This window comes from Perissodus microlepis, chromosome 20, assembly GCF_051167445.1.
Source record: "Perissodus microlepis isolate ML-2025 ecotype Zambia chromosome 20, ASM5116744v1, whole genome shotgun sequence".
Classification (NCBI taxonomy): domain Eukaryota; kingdom Metazoa; phylum Chordata; class Actinopteri; order Cichliformes; family Cichlidae; genus Perissodus; species Perissodus microlepis.
The window spans coordinates 11206620-11230762 of NC_140480.1; the positions used below are offsets into that span (position 1 = coordinate 11206620).

At 40.6% G+C, this 24143-nt stretch overlaps 1 protein-coding gene across 2 annotated transcripts in view; it reads right to left on the minus strand.

The window, feature by feature from the left end:
* Positions 1–1694: 1694 nt before the first annotated feature.
* tafa5l (TAFA chemokine like family member 5, like) overlaps positions 1695–24143 on the minus strand; it is a 45050-nt gene continuing 22601 nt past the window's right edge. For both annotated transcript variants that reach the window (XM_084917194.1, XM_084917195.1), the window contains exons 4-6: positions 20892–21019; positions 5963–6007; positions 1695–3586 (exon numbers count right to left, since the gene is read on the minus strand). In XM_084917194.1, coding sequence (XP_084773320.1) covers positions 5984–6007; positions 20892–21019 — 152 coding nt within the window. In that variant the 3' untranslated portion in view covers positions 1695–3586; positions 5963–5983. The remainder of the gene's footprint in view (positions 3587–5962; positions 6008–20891; positions 21020–24143) is intronic.

The window sequence follows — 24143 nt, forward strand, 5'->3', positions numbered from 1 at the left end:
GTAAAAATCCGATGCATTTACACTCTCGTACTTTACTCTAAATATATACAGTACGGTAGACAAATTATCACCTAACTGGCTTTTGCTGTGACCAGTATATGCAAGGTCATGCTGGCTTAGCAGTTAATTAAAAATACTTACAAGCACTTAAATTTAAAACTGCTTTTAGTTTCCCATTAATGAGGACTTTTTATAGGCCTGTGAAAGAAAGCAAAAGCCTCATGAAATTTATAAAACTTTTCAACCTTTTATGCACAATGGGTTAAGTGGCTCTGAGCAATTAAGTAACTAAATAGGCATTGGCATTTGGTAATTATATATTAAGCAGGGGTATAAGAGAGTATTAGTTCCTAAACAATGCCTCAGGGGTTCGCGATTTCATATAGCCACACAGCTCTGAGTAAACTGTGACATAGAATAAATCAGATTAATATTTACTCTGCCTGTTTTAATTGTGAGAAGTATGGGAACATTTCTGATGCAATTATATGCAATTATAACTTGTAGCATTATATGTCAATATCCACTTGCCATATTGTGGAATAATACTAAAATAATAAAGACGTAAGGCAACTTTTGTAAAGCGATATGTTATACAGTGAATAACTATGTTGTCTGTAATGAAATCTATTCTCTACAGTTACTTCAGGTATAGTATTACACAATGCATTCAATATTTTTTTTCGTTATTATCATAATTTATCTCACATACCGTTACTATGTCATGTTCAGACCCTGGGTTTTTTTCAGCTATTTTTTTTAAATAAATGCTGTCTGAGAAATACAAATATAATATCTATATACATTACAGCCATGTGTTGCCGGGTAAAAATCTGTCATAAAGATGATATAGCGCCATAGAGATCCTTGTTGTTGCTTAGATGCTAGAAAGTGAAAGTAGCGGTCAAAAGGCACAGCTTTTACTTTGAAGGTCCCAAAAAGTTGTATGATAGTGCACTGAAAACCTCCTTGAGAGTATTTTGGTTACAGATGTGGCCATCAAGAATTTGTATACAAAACACCAACTTGTCTGCAAACAGTTGCCAACTACTTGCGAAGTGGTAGGGAAAATAAAAAGGGCACAACCTAGAAATGGACACCACATGCTGTCAAACTTAGCAAGTGTTTGCATCCATGTCCGGAATCTTCCATGAAAACTATGGGCGACTGCAGCAACGTGGTATTAACCAAAGCAACCACAAGGAGGGTTTTGTGGTAATGCCCTCTGTGAATGATTTCACCAAGTGACAGCCAGCAACCTTTCAACAACAATACACATATTTGCCTAGCAACTGGAGGCTGTCAAGGGGTCGAAAACCAGTCTCTAGCCCTGTGTGACTGGGACCTTACCGGACTTACTTTGATGACATGTTCTAGCATAAATACCTGTCAGATTTGGACATTTTTCAGATGCAGAGGCAGAGGAGGTTTATGTATGTCCATCTGTTCTTATCTATCATTGAGTAAAATCCATCAGTGTTACTGTCCTGCTTAGAGTCACTGCAGCAGCTCCTGCACTGACAGTGAGGCAAAACAAAGGGACAATTTACTTACGGTGAGTGCCAACCATAGAAGTGATAAATAAAGGCAGCATGAAATCAAAGAAATGGGATCAGGTGGAAATTGGTATTTTCTCACAACACAGAAGACTGTGTACTGACCTGGAAAACACACACGCACACACACACCAAATGCACAGTCCACAGCTTCTGGGAGCAGATGCTCTCTTTATATCCTCAAATGCATACATTAAGATGGAGATGTACAGGGCTTTGTAGTACAAAGAAATGAAAAAAGGGGAGCAAGGAGCAGGCACATTAACCAGAACACCTGTACATTATAATGCAACCAACTGCAATAACCCCTAGTAAAGTATCACCGTGGCGATTATTATTTTTGCAAATGGCTCGGAGAGATGTTATTCATCTGCAGACCGTAGCTCGATGTGTTTGGAATGTGTTTTATTTTTTATTTGTATTCTTTTGGAAAAATATTACTGGCGTTCACGTTATTGTGTCCACTTCTTCTGCTTCTCTCAGACTGATGCCTTTTGTGCTACTGCTCCTCTATAACTCCTTAGAGTAAGACCCATAGAACAAAAAATGCATTAGTTGGATATATGTATATCAATATGTATGTATGTACATGATTTTAAATATATCAAGCATTTCTTGGCAAATAGCACATCTGGCCAGCCAAAACATTTCATATCAAAATATAGTCGGTTTAGACAAGGATTCGGAAATACATTTAATCACACATAAATCGATTTTAATTACAGAATTTTAACTTATGTGACAATACTGTTTCAATTTCAGTTTCAATTATATTTTATCCCCAATATAAATATTTCTATGTACTAAAGAAAAGACAAGAAGGAAGAAAGGAAAAGGCGAACCCAGGATTAAAATGAGATCCAACATCTGTAAAATCCCAAATGCTTCCTTTTTGCCAGATGGTGAGCTCTGGTCTGGGCGTGTCCCAAAAATATACAAGAGTATGAATAATGCATCGGATATGACTTATTTCACAGTGTATCTCTGGACGTTCCTACCCACTCACGCATACAGAAAAACATACACACACAAGCACACGTGTACTCACATATTCACACACGGACAGATGCAAACATGCACCCACACCCGTGCGCCCACGCACACATACACACACACAGTACAGATCATTAAAACAAGCCAGGGGTCCACATCTGCTAAATGCTCCCAGTTGTGTGTACAAGATGTGTGAGGTTCATTGACAAAAACTACTTTTCTAGTCTATGTTGGCACCACATAAAAAAACCAAACAACATAAGGTATAAGCTAAGTCATCCAAAATGTTCACATTTCACCATCACGATCTCCATTCAGTGAGCAAAGACAGTCAACTCATCTGTCATCTCTTGTGTGACTTTCATGCTATTTCATAATATCCGTCCCGTTATGTGTATGCAGAGACATTGGCGGCTATGGCCTTGTAAAAATCTCACCCGGCCAAATGAGAGAAAGGTGTTAAAAGCTAGAATCCAACGGACAATATGGCCTGCCTCAACCTCTGTAAAGTCACGACTCGAGCAATGAACTGTCATTAAAGAAACTTGGCTGGAATATAACCTTGGATTGCTTCATGGCGGCGACTGTAAAGAAGATGAAGGGGCTGACTTTTGAAAGGCCTTGTGACAAGTCTAAATCAAGCCACAAAGGTATAAAAAGAATCTTCAAGGAGCTGTCCCCTGCAGATTGGGCAGTGGCAGACAAAAAGACAAAAAAAAAAGAAAGGCCTTCAGTGAATTTTCCACTGGTTGTTCTGGGGTTTCTCATAGGGATTTTGTTCCATGATTAGTCCATGAAGTTGGGTGTGATGAACGTTCAATGCTGATGTTGTTACCATGCTGCCCTCGTGGAGTTTTCAGACGTTTCAGGTCTCTCACTGCGGTGACTGGAGATGTTATGGGTTATTTTATCTTTTATTTTTTATTATTGAAGGTCAGAGCCGATGTAAGTTTTGGGAGCCTCATTGGTGAACGGACAAAATATCTTGGGTGTAATGACTGGCCTCGGTTTCTTTAGCAACATAGATGTCAATGAACCTGCAGCAGAAGAAAGAAAGACAAAGACAAACGTGAGACACTAATTGTGAAGTTAGATCGTTTCAGACATGCGCCTTGTTATGCAAATGTGCAGACGATTTTCTGTGTTGTGTAGCCTTTTGAATTTTATGTCAAATTTCAACATTTTCCATGAACCTAATTCTATCACATTAACAGCAGCAGCACAAAGCAGCCTTTATTGTCGCTTTTGCCTGCTTGTGAAAAATTAACTTTTACTTTAGTAATCTAAATTAATTAGCAGATCCCTAGTGTAGTAGTTTACACACTCGCCTAACAAGCAAAAGATCCCCGGTTCAATCCCGGGAGGAGACACAAATCCCTTTGGGGTTGTGTCAGTAAGGGCATCCAGTGTAAAAATCTGCCAAATCAAACATGTGGAGCTACCTGCTGTGGTGACCCCTTGTGAATTAAGGGAGCAAGTCAAAAGCAGCTTTAATTAGATTATGGTTCCTGTGCACAGAGGAAAAGAAATAAACGCAGTCTTGTTTTTAATCATGTAACAACTAAATTAGCGTTTTCACTTCAGTAAAAAAAGAAAAAGAAAATGTGCCCTGTTTTCATTTTATTTTTTTAGGGCATTCACTGCCTAACTGTGAGTATCAGAAACGCCTTTTCTTGGTGTAACATTTTTGTCAGGGCCAAACTGCAGTCCTCATTATTTTTTTTAACCAAAAACAAAACCAGCTTAATTAACAACAAAAACAGCCAATATACAGATTCAAAGGTGTTAAAGGAAAAAAAAAACTGAAAGACCAGCACCACCACCACCCACCGACTTCCCTCCTTCCACTTTAATTTTCATATTTTATCCATGTCAGCTCCAGAAAAACACTTTACATACAGAATATGAGCCAATTATGAATTTAACGAGAGACTCAAATTAAGGTCTTGTCATCCTTTGCCTGTGCATTGTCTGACATTATGAAAACAGGCATCAGGACTCTGCTTTAGGCACACTTCAACATTTGTTTTGTTAATTCCATCAAATAAATGACAAAATTAATGAGGAATGTATTAATAGAATGTCCCTCACACTCAACGGTAACTGATTTATGCTTTGACATCCATCACCATTGAAGCCTGTGAGGGAACAGGAAACACCTTTTTTCCTGGATATAGTTACCTCTTTTCTTTTCTTTTGAAATCACTATTGCTTCCAGTGAATAAACACAGCACTGGTGTGACTCCACAGTTAATTATGCCACGTCTAAAAGGTAAAAAAAAAATCTAATTATATGAGTTATGTGAAGAAATGGGTTCATATGTCATATATTCTTTTCTAGGTGGAATACGTTTCACCTGCGGTGAAATTCTGCAGTTAATGGCTTAATTTAGCCAATCATTTGATCAAAAAAACCATTTGAATGATAATAGAATTCTGCCATGAATATGTTATATGGATGAATCCATAAATGTTAATACATAAATGATTCAGGGTGACAGTGGACAAATGTGACACCCCAGGACTGACCATATAAATCATTCAGACACTTAAATATGAGTTGGCAAATCCACACAGAATTGCACAAATTCCCAGGCTGGCAGATAAATATTTATGACGCCCCCAATTCCCCCCTTTCTCCCCGTCTTTGGTAATTGTGCGTGATTCATTTTGTTTTCTCAGTGGAAGAGGGAAAATCAATCTTAGAATATTGGCTATGAGACACACGGCATGCAGATTCCAAATGCCTGTTTTGTTTTGGGGTTTTTTTTCTGTAGAATATAAAAGGTTCAGATATATTCAGTCAAGTTCTCCGATGAAGATTTCAGTTTAGTCGTTACTTCATTTCCGGAGGGAAGTTTCTGGATGTGAAGTAAACCTGAGTCAGGCTAACTTGGTACCCACTCCAGTTTACTTGCTGACTTTAAAACAAGTGGTGCTGATTTAGAGGGATTTAAAGTATAATTCTTTTCTTTATGTTTTTTGAATCTATTGAGAAATCTTTTGTAGCTTTCCTCTTGGTTACTAAAAACATTCTTCCATGTAGACATGCTTTCGATATATGTCCTGAGAGAAAACTGAACTTGAACTTGAACCTTGAAGTAGCCGCTCCCTTTGATGTAGCCACAGAGGGGCTCTTTACTTTCAGTTCTTATGCATTTCAAAAAACTGCCAATAACTCATTGCATTGTTACATCAAAGTGACTCAGAAATTGTACCAGACCTGGACCTTTATTCAAGCTCGCCATTGAACACATTACTGGAAAATACACTATGAATTGCATTCGAGGCAGGGCCTCTTTTATTTGCTGCTTTCTACAAGATCCAACAATCAAAACATCCTTGGTTTCTTCAAATGAACTGGAAACAGCATGCAAATTATGCAAAATAGCAGATCATCACAAAACTCATACTTGCTGTTTTTCCTCTGCATCCTACGACGGCTCCTTAGGCAAAGGCTGGAAAAGAAGAAGCAGAAGGTCACCAAGGAAGAGAGGGCCGGCCTTCATTTTATTCAGTTTTCCCTCAGCTTACTGGCCTTAGACGCAGAGCAGCATATGTCCATTTAAAAGCACAGATGGCACATCTTCCAATTATATCTAAGGCGAGACGAAGGAAGCTGAAGGTTATTTTGTTCTCTACCAGATTTTATGACCTCCAAGGACACTGCTTCTCCCCTCAACCAGAAAATACGATCAAGTAATGGCCAACGCATCATCTGCATTAAAGAGCAGAGGACCTCTCTTTTCTTCCATCAGTGGCGTCACACTTTTTTTTTCATCACATTAGCTGTGAGGCAGGGTGATAAACAGTGTTCCACTTTATTTCTTTGTGAATGCAACTTCTTGCCGCCCACATTCATCTTAAGGAGGACACGACAACATGCTGTTTTCCCCTCGACCATGGGAGAGATACAGCTTCCTCGCTTTCTTAATATTGGTGAATGAGCCACTTTTGTGCAGATAATGACTCGGCTAATCATAATTAGAAAGCTAATGGTCTGTTTAGCCAATCAGAGGAGCTAAGGCGAGACGGCTGTCTGGGCTGTGCATTGGCATTCCCAGCAGCCGCTGCTTTCCCTTCGGCTGTGCCAGGCTCGCAGCACTAAGGCAGACTTGGTATTCCGCTGCCTGCTCGGCTGGTCCTTCTGTGATCTGTCTCTCTGTCTGTCTGACCAGCCGACTGGCCCCCGCGCTGTCGAAGAAATTCAGTCCTCTGAAGAGGCGCTGATCCATCACACCTCTCCAGCAGCATGTCATCTAAATGCTAAGTACTTCCACTGCATCTTTAAATCAAAACAAGAAAAGAAATGAGCACGGGAGGCGAGCGGTTGGAGGGGATAAAAGCTTATAAGGGCACAATAGAATCTACCAAGCAAACCCTTAGCTTTTTGATTACATTCATTTTCAAAGGAGAGGAAATGTGGGAGGGGAGAAACTGAGTGAATAAGCATGAGAGACCCTGTTATACTTTTAAATGTTCAAGGAATACAGAGAAGGCATGGTTTTTGCCCTTAAACATTCCGTCAAAGAATGTAATTTTGTTGTTTTAGTCCACTACAAACATCATCATATATGTGCCTGAGCCACTCCCGCAATAAGGACTCCCTCCCGCTCCCCCATCTCCCCGTCTCAGCCCAAGTCTTTGCTATCGATTGGAGCGATTCCTGAAGTCAGGGCAAGTGCTGAGGCGGCAGAAGCGGCCGACACTATTAACTGCTCCTACTAATTAAAAGGGTAACAAGGTGAGTTTGGCCCCACGGGACAACTGTGCAAGAGACGGAGCCGGCTGTTGGCCCGCCATGCACACCGGTAAACAGTGCTTAGTGCCTATGGTGTTTACAAGACAGAAATCCAAGGACATCGAAGACATATTCATCTCCCGCCGGCACAAGGGATGGGGGAGATTTACAGATAAAGAGTGAGCGAGAGAGAGAGGATGCACACTAACAAGCGCTTTGCTAATTGCTTATATTGCGGTGAAATTGAAACATTTGGACCTTGTCTCTGAGCTCGGGGTGCCCTCATTTCATCATCACTTGTAAACACTGAGCACTGTGCATAAATGATAAAGTTTCCCAGTTCAAATGAGGTGTGCAGTGTGGATCTTTGAGAGGGTGCCAGTGGAGATTGGCAGCAAAAAAATAATAATATTAAGGGATTCAATTAACGTCGTTCCTTATCATCAACACAACATATTTTAGGATCAAAGTATTTTTGAGATACAGTATGCCTCGCATTACCCAAAATAAAATCATCAGCCAAGGTAGCATTGCAACTCGCAGAAACCTCTGTAGCTGAGACGAAAAGCCACTGCAGGCACAGCAGACGGCTTGTTTGCTCAGTGCTCAAGGGGAAACAATGCAGAGGCTGCATATTTGGTGGCACTTCGAGCTGCAAAATTGTCACCAACAGCACAGCCTGCCATTGTAGAGAGAGGTGCTATGCTGCGCCATCACTGCAGTAGGTAAGAATCTTTCCCCAGGGGTCTCTCCTAACAAGTGGACTCCTGCACAGGACTTAGCTGGGTTCATCAACCGGAGCCTCAGAAAGGTCCCAGTCATAACAATTCACTGGAGCTTCTGCTGTTATTAGCCATAGCCATAGCTTGCTGAAGAGCCTGGGTGGATGGTTCACACTCATCGTGTGAGCCTGATGTACTGAAGCATCAGAGCATCACACCCAGAGCTGCCTCAGAGGAAAAAAACCTGATTAGTTTCCAAGCAGCATGTTCCGTTTGCTGCTTTATTTCTGATGTGCCATCTGCAGAAAAAAAAAACTATTTTTCAAATCTTCTAATTAAGTTTTGCTCTTTAAAGCTGGATTTAATGAATTCATACAAAGCAAGCTATAGCCACAAAATTGGCATGATCTGGAAGACTTGAACCATGTGGCATACACAAACACTGCAGAGAACACAGATTCATGTATTCACTTATGAAAATGTTAAATAAATGAAAACAAATTCAGAATTCATGCTCAGTGCAAAGTAGAACACAAATCAAACGTATTTTAACAGCCTGTGTATTGATTTTGATGCTGTAAAGAAATTCATGAGGCCCCCAGAGAAAGATGATAAGACACATTTAAAGTTTCAAATGCTTTGCAAAAAGGCGAGCTGGAATACAAAGTCTTTACCATCAGCTAAAACTTTACTAAGTATTAAATGCAAGACTGAGTACATATACTGGTGAAAAAGTGTCAAAAATAAAAATTATATATTATATAGGTTGATGGTGCTGCATGCATTAATTACAATTAAAACATATTAACAAATGTACTTGAAAAACAATGTTCTGTGCTACTAAATCAGCATTTGAGTAATTGTATTTGCTTTCTACCACTGGAAACAGGCCTGGGGTTTGTTTTGAGGATGACTACAGCATTTTAAATTAGACAGAAATGTTAGCTTGTAGTCGGGTGCATCATGGGGCTGCAGCACTGAACAATTTATTAAAAATACATACACTAAAGATCCAAAGGGCTCAAAAACATCCTAGCTTTGAAACGGGATGATGCTGAGCCTGCATGTCCGGTCTACGCAAGAGCTTTTCTGCATCACTGTTACAAAAAAAAACCGTGTTGGTGCCCTTTGGCTTTGACAAATTTACACCAGACAAAACTCTGGAGGCAGGCAGCGTGCAGGCTAAAACACAAATGGCAGTTCAAAGCTTGCCAATGACAGAACTTCAAATAGGGGAGCCGGGTACAGTGTGCTGAAAGTGACAGCAGAAGGGACCGTATTCACTCTGGACCGAAAAGAGAAGGGGGCAACATGCGCCTGGCAAAGTCAAGCTGACAAAAGAACTCTTTAATAGATAATGGCAGTACCAGAGGAGGCAAAAACAAAAACACAATGTGTTACTTTATTATAGCATGTAAATGAATACCACAGAAAACACTATAAACTGAGAATGTGATCATGAAGCGTCCTGCAGAATTCCTGCGCAATAACACAACACCTATGATAACACAAATGGAAAAGGAAATGGAATGGTGGGAATATATTAGCTGTTTCTCTGTTTTCTGAACATCTCTATCAATCTAGCCTATTTCAATACATTTTCGGCATCACTCCCCATGCTATCTGCTCAAGACTGATGATCGTGCCACAGCGTGTGACAAACAGATGAGGAGAAACCAAAGAAGCACATTTTTCTTTTCCGCTTGATAAATAGAAGATCTGCAAATGAAACTGAAATAAATAGTATATTTGCTTATCAAGTGTAACCTCTGTGTACTATGCATTTGCTCGGCAGGGGCACCCGAGCGTTCGAACATCAGTCATTTTATAAATGTACATCCAAAGGCAAAGCAGCCCAGCTACAGTGTGTTATCCCCGATGATCCAGAGAGGGCCTGTCAGATACAATATGACAGGAGTACCGTCAATTCACAAGCAGAAATGGGTATGAAAGCCTGGAGGTGGGCCAGTAAAACATAAAAGCTAGACCCCATGCTCTTTTGTCTGATGTATGTATCAAAGAAACAACGGCGGCATGTTCCTGTCATTTGATTATGAGTGAATTAAAAAGAACAGTTTTAGTAAATTACAGATTTCTTGTGGCAGACAGCAGTACGACTACAAAAGCAGTGAAAGTTAAACCCTGTTTATTTCAAGCGAGCACACTAGAATTGATTTCAACAGTTTGTTTTTGCATTATTGTTGGAATTTTACTTGCTGCTGCACAGAAATTAAATAATTTCGGCACTGAATGAGACTGAAAGCCAGCAGAGCAATGAAGGACATGGTGCACAGCATGCATATCTAATATCTGCAAATGTTCCAGGCCTGGTTTTTCAGTGCAGTTTGAAAATGCAAACATTTCTCTAATGACAACCAGTTTTGATTTTCTGAATCATTATTTTCTTTCTGTAATAGACCCGAGACCATTTCCTCTTATTGGAAGAACATTTTACTGTATGTTTCCTTCTGAGCCTTTGGCGCAAGCAGTTGCTATAAAAAAAAATAACCTACTTTACTTCTCTTATTATGCATTTTATTTGGGCTAAACTAATGCTGCTGGTCACAGTGCTACAGCACCTAATCAAAGAGATTCCATCATCACAACCACCTTTATCTAAAGATGGTGCCCCACTGAGAGTGAGTCGGTTTGAACAGGTTCCAGAGGCGACAAAGAAGAAAACAAAAAATAAATAATTTACATATCCTAAAAAAATAATATAAAAAATATATAAAATACAAGTGCAAAGTTATATGCTAATGAAACTGCAAGTAAAACTAAACCAACACTGAAGGACCTCTTGAAATAGAGCTTTTATTGTCAGTAGGGCTAGTTGTTTTGATAAAGATTTTATAGCAACTAAAGCGATTATAAAGAGTTCTTATAAAAATGTAATTACATGTACAGATGAAAGACAGGCGGCTAATGTGAGCCTTCAGCACAGCAGCCAGCTCTGCTGCATTTACTTTACTTTTGAAAACGACTTTACCGAGTATTATGGCGTAATGCAGCTTGTGTGTTTGACACATATATACTCTTTTTTTTCTACAGAGACAGCACTTCACTATAATATATCAAAACAGCCACTGTTTTTGGTTTGTTCTTGTTCTTATTCTTTGTGTTATTATTGCTATGACATTTTTAAAGAAGGCTACACTTAAATGACTGTGAAAATGTCTTGTATCTGTCTTGGTTTATTAATTATTTTTAAAAAGAAAAAATGCTTCTATGTTCTTCTTACTGTGAATCCTATCAAGACCAAGAGACATCAAGGTGTTGGGACATCTCTCAGTACTTCCTGACCTTCACACTTTGTCTGTAACACCTAGTCGTTGCCTCCAACTGAAGACAGAAATCTCAGCTCAGCTCATAACTGCGCAGCTACATTGAATATCACTGTAATTTTAGGAAACTCATACCCTAAAACAGGATAGTGTGACAGTGTATGATCAAGTGAATAAGTAATCACTCAGCCGTAGAGACCATATGACAACCACCAGTTGAGAGGGAAAAAATGAGTAATCCTCAACTAGAAAATCTCGAAATGTTCGAATGCGTTGCTTGCTAGTTGTTTGCACGGAACATGCCACCTTGTCTGCAAATAGTAAACAGCTGCTCTCTGAGCATTAGTAAAATTGTAAAAAACAAGATGCAAAGCAGAAATAGACTGTAAAGCAGCTTTGAGGCACAGCTTTTACTGTGAAGGAGAAATGTTCTCTCTTATCATATGAGTTGGTGTCTATCATGCAAACTACAAGCAACCGCTCTAATCTCCAAGCAAGCAAATCAATGATAAGGAGATTCTTGCTATAGCATGAACAGGTCGAAAATCGGTCAGACATTTTTCCCTCATGTCCAGTATGGTAGTCAAAGGAGTCCAATATGGTAGGCTAATTAGCTAACTGACACTAGTTAGCTAATTATGCTGGAAGCATGCTCACCAAACTTTCAACTGCTCAGCAAGTCATATTAGCCTGTATGCTAGAAAATACATTCAGTCCAGTGGTTTAGACTAGTTGAGGGGAAAGCTTGAAGATAGCTACATGTAGCAGCCTACTTGTAACCTACCTACTAATTGCATAACTTGGGTTCTACTCTCAGTTTTGGTGATCTATGAGCATTTCTGGCTGTGGTGTATGACAAGCTGACTTAAAATAAAACACACTCTCTCTCACACAGTGCCCACAGAAAAAGTGTGTTATAACTGTATCATAATAATTCTGGGACAAGAATGAGGGTCTGTGGCACAGGAGAATGATATATATCTGACTTTAGCTCCACCTGTTATTAGGATAATTCATTTTTGGTGGTTATCATGAGATTTATCATGTATATCATGTTCTACCTGTAGGGCTGAGATAATACCACCTGCTTCTCATGTTATTTGAATAATTAAGTGGTATAAATGAAATCAAACACACTCGGTAGAATTATAATCACTGGAAAGGTGAAACAATGACTGCAGTGTTAGTTTTCACCAGCTGTTTGGAAAAATAGAACACCATTTGAGATAGATGACATGCTTTGACATTTTTTGGCAGTGCACCTGACGCTCAGTTGTACTGTTTTTTTGTTTGTTCCTATTTGGACACAACATCCTTTTCTAGCCTCTTACACTAATGATTCCAAGCCATACAGAGAACTGTCATCTCTACCGCAGGTCTCCAACCTCACCGACTAATCAACAATTTATTTCAAGAAGCTGCAGAGAAATAGTTGTGTCCCTGACAGAGCCTGGGAGTGTGTTGGGCTGCCTTTGAGAAGCAAACTCATTAGAAGTCTGTCTCTGGTCAGATAGGCTGCCAGCACAGCAGTGACCATGGCGACACGTGACTTGGCTGCCTGGTCCTTTGTCGTAGACACTGAAGCCTTTATAACTGAGGTGCTAGCAAGTGTTACATAACGACACTGTGGAACTACATCATCTGTCCATGTAATTTTCTCACTTCTTATGAAAGAAGTGAAAGAAGTGAGAATTTCATAACTCCTTCATACTGGACGGGAACATTTGAACTGACACAGTGGCAAAAATCCAGTTTTATCTGTTTGTTTTGCCCTTTGGTGTCATGTTTGGAATGTTTTCTAGCCAAACACCTGTTTTTCTTTGCTCTATTTCTCATAAAGGCACACCTTTTACTTATTCCTTTCTGTACAAATCAAGATTTTTGTGTCATGGCATCCTTTCAAAAATGGATGCAATGCTAACTGGCTATGATGTCTTTATGTTTACAGTGGCAGGACTACACAGACTGCGCTGGCTTTTTTTTTTTAACCATGGCTGACGCTGAAACAAAGAGCACATAGCTGGAGGAGGGCCACCAGAGCAGAAAAAAAGAGAAAATGCTAAAAAAAAACATGCAAGCTTCTCTGACCTACTGGGTCGCTCAGTGTGTGTACATCTGTGCGTATCCTGTTCATTTTGTAACCCTCCTCATTTTGGCAAAAAATGCCCAACTACGACTGGTCTAATCCCCTCCAGGCCACACACTAGCCCAGCAATGGCATTTGTTGTGTGGGTGTATGAAGATTTTTGCGGTATTTTTTTCCCACCAACCATCGAGTTATTGTCTGTGGGTCGAAATGCGCACGAGTCTGCAGTCTGACTATGATCAAATCAGGATTTCAAGTACTTACATTTCATACTTTAAGCTCCCGCTAGCCTGTGAAGTAACAATATTCAGGAAAATAGTCCTATCTTTTTTTTCCGCACTGAAGAAGCATTTCTGATATGCAGAATTTCAATTTGAGCCCATCACTTTGCAAACGCAAAGCATTAGCAAAGGCTGATATTAGAGCTCAGTAGTGCTCTCAACAGAGCTCTCGCCAAGCAGAGAGCAAGTGATACAATCTCACAAGCCTCTCACTTGCCTAAAAGGAGTAAAACTAATTTCACTGTCCTAAATTCTCTCTGGCTGTCTTGTCAATTTTCCACCTTATGAACATTTCCAGCTTCCGTTCAATAGCACAGACCCCGGCACGCAACTGTGCTCTTGTGTAACCCCGCAATTTAAATCCACCCCCCACCCCCCCGTGTCCCCGTCAAGTGTATGAAACCAACCTCATAACACCCCACCCCAGCCCTCCTGAATTGCGCTTTCCACCTTGGAGAATATCATATGTAGACCTTTCAGCAGCTCACTAGTGAAGACAAATTGCAAGCTTGTTTGGAGGGGCCTCTAGAGAGTGATTCATATTAATGGCTAGCTGGCAGTGGAGAGCGGGCTGCATATGCAAACTCCATTAGCAGGTTAGGCTGGAGTGTGTGACCTGGCAGTGCCACCGTGAGCTGCACTCACAAGAGGGCGGGCGGTAAGGAGGAAGCTGAGGTGATGGGAGGTGGTTGTGTTTATAAAGAGCTGCAGGTGCAGTGACATGTGTCTAATATGGGAGTGTCTATATATTGCAGTAAAACTGACAAATCACTTAATTAATGTGTGTTACAATAGACTTTTTTTAAGGTTTTATTATACCTGTGACGCTGACACTGCAACTCCAAAAAATGCATCACAGCATACAGTCAGCATATAAAAGTGCAATAATTTTTTAATTAAAGTCGACAGTCTACACTGCTAAAGCAACCAAAGAGTTTCTCAAGGCAAAGAAATGGGATATTTTTCCATGACAGCATCAGCCACCTGATCTCAACCCAATGGAGCACGTTTTTCAGTTACTGAAGGTAAAGAGACGCACAATCAAGCAGCAACAGCAGCTACATAAAGACCTGGCAGGTTATCACAAGGGAGGAAACACAGTGCTTGGTAATCTCCATGGGCTATAGACATCAGTCAGTCATTGCCTACAAAGGATTTTCAATCCAAGTATTAAAAACAATCTTTATATTTTTTTTGTTTGTCCAGTTTCTTTTGAGACTTTGAAAATGGCTAGGTGGCTGGCAGGGTGTATTTAAAATGGCTGTTAATGGTTCTTAACGGTTAATGTAATACTTTTGTTAAACCCCTTGAATTAAAGCTTTTAAGCTGAAAGCCACTGTGTGTGTACAGCCGCAAAATTCCTGTCATCCTGGCACTGTATATGGAGCATTAGTGCATAGATTTGTGCATTTTCTTTTATATCACAAGGTTCTTTCAACATTATCATTATTATTAATAATAAATAATTATATAATGCATGAGGATATATACATATATATATATATTCTCTTTAGATACTGTATTTGAGGTAGAGAACAAAGACCTCAACAACTAATGAAACATACTAACATTTTTAACATCTAGTTGCCCCAAAAATGTCAAGTATTGAAAGTAGGGAAGGCCATGGGGTTGTTAAAATAAAAAGAGTTTATCCTTATGGGAGCACTAGTGTGCAGCATCAAATTAATGGCAATTTGCCTGTTTGATTAGATTTCTGGTATGCAGAGTTTGTATTTTGGCCTGAGGGTGGCTCATGTCCAGAATAGATTATAAAATTTATTATCTACATTCGGGCCTGATATTTGAACTAGAGGAAAGGTCACAGAGTACACATACACACACACACACACAAAAGTCCTATTCTTTTTGAGGACTGTGTAGATTCATATAAAAAAAGAGTTTCCAGCGTTGGCCTGCACAGTTCATTATTTGACATCAGTCAAATAGTTGTTGAGATGTCTCTGTCTGGGCAAACGTGATAGGCTGACAGGTTGACGTTTCCGTTGTCAAAACTCCACCCAGAGAGATTTTATTAGATTCTCTTCCTTTCATTAATGAAAGCAGCACTCCATAGAAACTAGCTTGAGCTGGCTGTAGGGCTGCCACAAACGATTATTTTGATAGTCGACTAGTCACCGATTATTTTTGCGATTAGTCGACTAATCAGATCATCATCCATTGGATGTACAGCGTACAGCTTATTGCACCAGCAGCATCTGCTCTTATATAACTATCATTAGCTTACAGCTTTAAGTGTTTAAGGTATGTGCTAACTAAAAATAAAGACAAGATGATAGTTTATTAAATTTTAATGAAATTTGCAGATTGTTTCGGTGAAGTTTAATAAACTCCTTGCTATCTAAAATACAACAGGACACCGGAGTATATTCTCGAGCATCTCACACTTCTGATAATCTGTTATCTGCTTGACGTTTATTCAGCTGTGTAAAAACTATAACTTTAATCTCAGCCAAACCGATTTACTCAGGAACAAATAAAATACTAAAAAAAAGCCAAACAATAACATTTTTAAGTTATCTAAGTGACTTGTATATGTTTAACCTGAGTAGCGAAAGACTGCGGTGGGTTTGAAAACAATTTGCCGGGAGTCCGGTGTTCTCACCGGCTCTAGTGAGCCTTGCCCCTGGCTAGCTATCGAGCTAGTGGGTAACAGACGTCTCCAAAAACGTCGGAGTGCTTTTGAAAATATGTGGTGTCTTGATAAACTGAGCAGATATTTGAGATTTATACAGTTACATTCGCGCCTAAAAATATGTTAAACGTTTATTTTGTGACCCAGAAAGAGTAATAAGAGTAATATTAAAACTAGCTGCTGCCATTGTTGGAAACTGAGCTGGGCTGCGCTATGAATTCTGGGACACAGCTTCTTCTTCGGGGTTTAACAGCAGCTGGCATCCTTGTACATGCAGTGCTGCCATCTTCTGTTTCAGTCCGTTATTACACTCTTAAATCCTACTACTTATTCCTGCGTCTTTTGTGATCTTACAAAGCTTCAAACGACGCGTCGACTATTAAATCAGTCGTCGACGATTTTGATAGTCGACGTAATCGTGACTAGTCGACTAATCGTGGCAGCCCTAGCTGGCTGACTGAATACATATAGATTTGATAAGTTATTAGAAAGAGATTTCATACTGGACTTAAATATGAAAAAGAAAAAACGTTGGCTTCAATGTATAATTATTCTTACCACATTGTCTTTTATTGGATGCATGGCTTTCTGCATAATTTGCCACCATCAGGTAGATTTGTCACTTTGTTGTATCTGCTAGCTCCACCTACATCAAACCTGTGCACCTCAGCATGAATAAAGGGCCATTATCAGCTTTCAGAAAACCACACTCCCCGAATGCCAGTCTGTAATATGATTATTAACCACGTGAAGACAGATTGTCTCGCAATTAAAACCTCCTCTCTGCACTCTCCTTCTCCCAGATACTTGCAGATGTGGACAGACAGAGCTTGGCCGCAGGCCGAGAGGCAGCCAAGTCCTCCATCCTGTTCTCTCTCTTCATCCTTCTATCCCCCCTCCAGCCTGATCAATCCTCTTTATAGATTTCTCATTTTCATTTATCTTCCAGAATGTGCTTTCCTCCCATTTTAGGTCTTACAACAAATACCTCTTGATACCTCCTCTTTTCTACTGCCAAATCCTTCCTATTCCTGCCCCCTCAAAAATACATAACAGAAAAAACAAACAAGCAACCCCCCCACCCCCCCAAAAGAAGAAACCCACTGACATCACTTCAGATTAACTTCTTCAACAAAAATCTGCTCAGCAACAGCTAATTAAGAATGTGCAGAGGAACACATCATTTGCATTTTTTGTATATGTATGTACAAAAAGCAAAACACTAACCTAAGTGTGCTGTCAGGACACATTACAGCACGGCGGGAATGCATGCGTGAAATCTGTCACAGCTGCCCAGGGCTGCTGGACGGAGGAGGCAGAGGAGCGAACAAGATGAAGAGACATCAAATGAGAGAGATAAGAGAGAGTGAAAATCAACAGAGCCGGTCAGAGGCTGACCTTTGGCCTTGTACCTGACGGCAAGGACAGCGGTCTCTCCTGCTCTGTCCATCTTGTCATCTCTCGCTGACAACACCAAGCTGTTTCACTTGCACTGCCTCTGTAAGTTATACCCCTCTGTTTCTTTCTGTTGACATAATCTTACCTGAGGCAGATATCAGGCAGGTAAAAAAATGTATTCACTCTACTGGCATGAAGGTACAATCAAAATAGTGTTTGTCCATAAATATGAGCCTACTTCTTTGTATTGAGCCACTTACAGTTATTTAAATGATCCAATGAACTCATGTATGTTCTGTCGAAAGGAGATAGCTTAAGGGACATGGTATTCCACAGATACATACAAACTGTTCTTTGGCATTGGCGCTGTGACACAATGGGTTTATGCCAACAATGAGATTGGTCTCAGTTCCAATTTGTTGCGCATGGATGCTTGCACAGGACCTCTCGGTCTCATGTTTGATTGTACTTTCACTGTAAATCCTTTTCCTACATGCAGAACTGAAGTCCTGAGTCCAAAGCAAGGTTTTTTAGATTGATGCTCACTGACAGAAATTATGTTTTTATTCATTAAAAAAAGACTATTTTTCAGTGATTGTGTGTATTCAGTTTGTTTTGATATTTACCAAGACGAAGCAACTGTTATAAAGTTTAAGATCTGGAGTTAAAAACAAAAAATCATGCTTTCATCCAAAGCATTGTCAAGAGATGCTAAGCATTTCTAGATATCTCATGCTACATTAGGCAACAACACTAGCTGGAGACTGCTGCGGCCAGAATTCTGCCAATCATGTGCAAAGAGCTTGATGATCTTGTCGCCTTTGAAAGCGCTGCTTTGAAAAAAGGGAATAGGTCTGCAACCATTTCCAGTCTGTTGCTGTCTAAAAAGGGTTGCACTTGACTAACTCAGATGGATAGCAATATGTTGGGAATCTGTCTGCATTTTCAAATTTAATGGCAATTATTTGCACATCTTCACACTGAGAATGATTGAGAGACCGAGGGAATGAGACAGACAGCAGTTGTTTGGAGACAGGTTGTCTCTCCCCAGGCAACCTACGCAATCCCCTTGTGATCATAAGCGATCGCCCAGATGTTGAGAGGGTTGCACGTTCAACCTTTGGGTCACTGCAATTTTTTTTTAAATTGACAACAACCACCAGTTTTTCCTAGTGGCAAGAAGGTTGCTGTCCTATTTTTCCTCTAGTATGACTGAGCCATTAATATGCCCAAAATATGTGAGAAAAGCTCCAGTCTCTTGGCTAACAAACAAACTTTTGTCTCTCCACCGCCGTAGATTTTATCATGCATTGGCAGATTGTTAGGCCTCGGTGTCTGATACTGCTGCAGCTGATGCCAGAAGACAACTTGTGCAGATTTCTGTGACAGATCTGCACAATCTGTATTTGACACCCTGGGAATGACAGCGAAAAGCCAAGCAAGCAAGGTAACACTGGTAAATGCAAAAAAGTGGTGCAGAAATAAAATTAGAAGAGTTATAAAGTCAGCCAGTTGGCTCAGAGATTTAATGACCACAGTTTGGCTCTTTGCTGTTCAAGGAGCAGATGACTAAAAAGAAACTTGTCCAGCCGAGCTTGTCACCAACAGTCGTTAGGCCCTCTTCAAAATTTTCATGAACGTGGGAAGCGCAAACCATTCTAAACAAAAGTATAGAGGACATGCTAGCAGTGTAAGTGGGATCGGCTGACGTTTTTTGGAGGAAGTGTATTTGTTTCCATGACTTGTCAAGGGCAGGTTATCAACACCATATCTCCACAAGTCATAGCTGGAAGGTGGCCACCTGCTGAGAGAAATGCATTACATTGAATTGTACAGAAAGAATACAAAATTGCTCCATTTTCATGGAGCATAGAGCTGCATAGTGTGAAATTGCCAAGAGATATAGTGTGAAGCACACAGTGACAGAGAGACCTGTATCCATGGTGACTCTAATGTTCACTAAACAAGCAGTAATGTCTGGAGGGCAGATATTTTTCTTTATTCTTTGCTTTCAAACACATTCATAATGATTATTCTTTTGCATTGATACAAAAAATATATGAAGTTAACCCTCGTGGAGACTAGCAATGCTCCTTGTGCATTGTTTCACTGCTTAATCAAATGAGAATTAATCAGTGCTCAGTAAGCGATGCAGCACTGGCAGCTCTGAGGCATTGGATGCATTGTGAGAGGAGCCTACAGAGGACCAGATGACACCATATTGAGGGTTTTAAAAATTCAACATGTTTTGTATTCGTTTACGTCTCTAACAAAGTCAGAGAGAGGTCAAACACTAATGTTATCTGTCTGCACACTGCCTAATGCTTTGGTCAACATTTTTACATATTACATATATCTGTCTTGCATTTGCATTTGCAGACGTTTTCCATCAGCTTCCACCTTCTCCATAAAAACACAAAGACAGAATAATAACTACAGAACATTTGTTCCAAATGTGTGATTCACTTGCAGTTCCTAGCTCGTGTGATTTGGTGTCAGATTCAGATTTGACTGGCTTCAAATGATTTGTTTTAGCTTTGGGAGGAGATGACTGAGCCTTGGCTAGTGTGTTTAAGCCATTCTGTAAAATAATCCAGGATGTAGGAAAAAGAAAGTTTTCCACAAGTAGCCCGGGTAATATGGTACACTGCTTGCTTTCAGTGCAAATGTGATACAGCACAGGGCTGATCCAGCAGCTCTGTAGCTGAACATCTTATACTTAGGAGCTGCAGATCAGTAAAAACTAATGATGATTTCACTAATTTCATGAGATTTTCTTCCTATGCACCTCCCAACACATCTTTGCACCACTATTACTGTATATGTTACAGATTCAGGCTTCAGTGTTTCAAAAGTTTGAATTACCAAAATTCAAAACTCCTGTAAAAGTGTAAAACAAACCAGTCTGAGGCCTAAAGATATATAAAAAAAATCTTCAAAGTTTGATCCCACAGAGAGCAGTGCTGCATGAACTTTCTGGCATCTTTGTTCCACTATTGATGCAGTGTTTGAAACCTGGATGCTGACCTGCTGTTTGACTGAAATATACTCCCTGTAGCCCAGGGCTCAGGCTTCACCTGACACTATCGGCTGGCGGGGGTTCGCTCATGCTGAAAATGTAGGCGCATTGCTATTATGTGCATATGGCGTATATTAATGTCACGTCTAGTAAATTACCGTGACGGTCTTGATGCGACCACTGCCCCTGGTGCAGGTCCAGCCGGATCGGTTGAACAGGAGGCTGCAGACCTCTCCCTCCATGCAGGGAGCCATCTCACACCACTGACGGCTGCGAACAATTCGCGCTGGGAGGCAAAGAAAGACATCAGGTCAAAGAGGTAAATTAGACAGAGAGACAGATTCACAGAGCAAAAAAGTCAACTTTTTTCCCCTTAACAAACAAATCTGTTGTTTTTATGCTCACCAGACACAAAAGTAACCTTATATGTTGATGTCTCTAAAAGCCTGTAGTATTTTAATGAGGTTCTTGTTGAACTAGCATGTCAGAATTGCCTGTGGTAGTAACCTTTACAGGCCAGCTGGCGGTCCATAAATTACTCTCTTGCTAATGCAAGCTTTCACTGCAACTGCACAGAAAGATTGCTTCCCCCCCTTCCCATTTTGACATTTTTTTCTTGGTGGAAATTAAAACATAATAATGTTTCATTTGTTTAAGCTAAATTATACTCTGAGAAGTTGAGTCCAGCTACAGCTTGGCCATAAATTTGATCTTGTTACAAAATGCACACATCTTCATTTTTCTTGGCATCATCAGAGAGCAGATGAGTCCATCTTTTTCCCCCACTGAGGTCCTAATTAGGTGGAGGCTGTGGTGGTGGCGTATCTCCATTGTGTTTTACAGGTGTAGCCACAATTTAGGCGATTATTTGTTTTTAGCCTACCTAAAGAGATAATAGCTTTTATACACTGGAGATCATTGTGGCCATATTAGAACGTGACAAATGACATGACTGAAAATTGGTCAAAAAACACACAAAACACAGATTGTAATAACAGACAGGGGGCCTTTTTCAAAAATTATTATATATTATATATATATTCGTTTTTTACATGTGTCTTGTTGTCCAGTAACTGTGGGAGGAGAAAACTGTGTTCATTTAGCATGGACAAATGCATTAGTAAAATTGATGCAGCAGCACCATGGGTTTTTCAGTCTACACATTCTTCTTGTCAAAACCTGATGCCAACAAACCCACCACGCAAATTGAACATTAACAGATCAGTGACAGATTGGGAATTGTTGAGGCAGCGATGGTGAATAATAGAAGGAAATGGATTGCAGATGTCTGGTTAGACCGCTTTTTTATTTTATTTTATTCTTTGTTGCACTCAGCACCCCCAGATTTACACTTTCAAACTTGCAGTCTTAAGCCCCAATGGACAGTGACATTATTTGAGCACTTCTAGCAGGTTTTACTCAAAATAAACCACAAACAACACAGGCAGCTGTGTTTCCTACACAGTAAACCCACTTATGGAGGCATTTGGCCAACATGTTAGTGGCAGGCTAGCAGCTGTAATTTGGTTTTAGGCCCTCGCAAATGCCAAATGTATTATTTCTGATGTCAGTATTGCTATGGTGCTGGACTTATTGTTTTTAGACTTTATGCAGTTGTGACACAAATGACAGCTGCAGGGGTCTGTAAACCTTAAATTCATTTTCAGTAGCATTTTATAGATAGATTAGAGAGAGGAGATTACATATCAGAAAGGCAATCAAAAACAAGCCTTTCTCCAGTCTTCTTAAAGTTATTTGTTGGCAGAAGACGTCAGGCTGTCACAGCGTAACCGAGTGATGCTCCCATTCTCCCGCTGCAGCCTGACTGCATGACATTGAATTAACATTCGCCTGTCGTCGAGGTTGATAAGCACTGATTGTTCTTTACACAGCGTGCTAAAGCAACACTGAAAGGTTATCAGCTCTCTGCGGACCTGGCTGGGGCCACCGCTCCTGCCTACCCACGATCCCCCGGGGCAGCACATTGTGGAACGAGGTAACATGGTGGGCAAATTGAAAGAGAGGAACTACAATTCGCCGAATGTCCGGAGGAGAGCTGATGGTGGAACCGAGAGGGGAGCCGCAGAAGGGGAAGAGTAAAGAGGTGCGGAAAGGGAGGCCTTGTGACATTTTGCTGTGAGGTATTCCTGTCCAGGCCTTGTTAACGGTCTGAAATTGGTCTTTGGAGTGTCAGACCCCAACTGCTAGTCTGCAATAAAGATCTGCTGTCTTGTGGTATTTATCAAGCTGGCCGAATAGCATCCTCATGTATGTAACGCGGCACACACAATCACTGCTGTGTAAATACAAAGCCATTCTCCCTCAGCAAATAATGGATATTATTTACTCATCGTAGAAGGAGCTGTGCTTTTTTAAGCCTGCTCTCATAGCGTTGCCATGCAGCCAGGTAGAGACAGCAGTTCAACGAAACAATACATAAACCTGTCGTTGCATCGCACAGAACGAGCTTAAGAAGATAGTTTAGCTTTGCGACTGGATTCTGACACAAAATGGTCATTTTGGCATCATCCTGAGTGGGGAAGAGGCAAATCTAAAGTGACCTTCCTCCTGACACAGCAACATGCCGCGGTGAATTTTCATTTTCACAGCTATCCGTCAGGTGCAACAAAGCGTAGATTTATCAGTCAGTTGCAGATGTAGTTTTGAGTACATTACAGGGCCAGCAAAACTCAATTTCCAGGGCAAGGAATAAAAGCTGAGCTGGCAAAGCGGCGGGAGTGCTGACTAACTGTGGAGTGCATCAGGCCAGCCAACCCAGAGTCACGCAGGTTGGCTAAAATAAATGCAGTTTTCAGCTCCTGCCATACTATCCGGGCACCCGATAGCTTGCCCTTGTTACTTTTTCAATGCCATCCATGACAACATGAGTTGATCTATGATGACTTGATGAGTCTCCTGGTGCTGAGAGCCACGGATTGGTCACGCGGCGTTAGGGTGGGATGAGAGCATTGCTGTGATAACCTCATGCACGACAACATCATGAATAACGCGAGCGGCAACAAAACGGCAGCGCTGCAGTTCGGCTTCAGCCTGTCTCCATCCATCAAACCTATCGCTCCCAAAATGCTGGCACGCACAATTGTAGACACATTAAAAAGCTTAGACGTTACAACCACCCACCCACCCACCCACCCACTAAGCTTCTGTGCTAAAGCTGTCTGAAAATATCTGTCTGCTGCTTGATTTCACCCTTCAGTATGCTTTACATGCTGTGGGTATAATAAACCTGGCTTGTTGGGTTACTCAACTGGTGCAAATTGCTGGAAATATTGTGGCTATCTTGGCATTATAGTTTTATCATGGTGTTTGAACAGATTTTCAGGCCTGTTTTGTAATGTTTTCCTGTTTGTTACGGTAACAGCAGAGATGAAACAGCTGGCTGTGGTGGC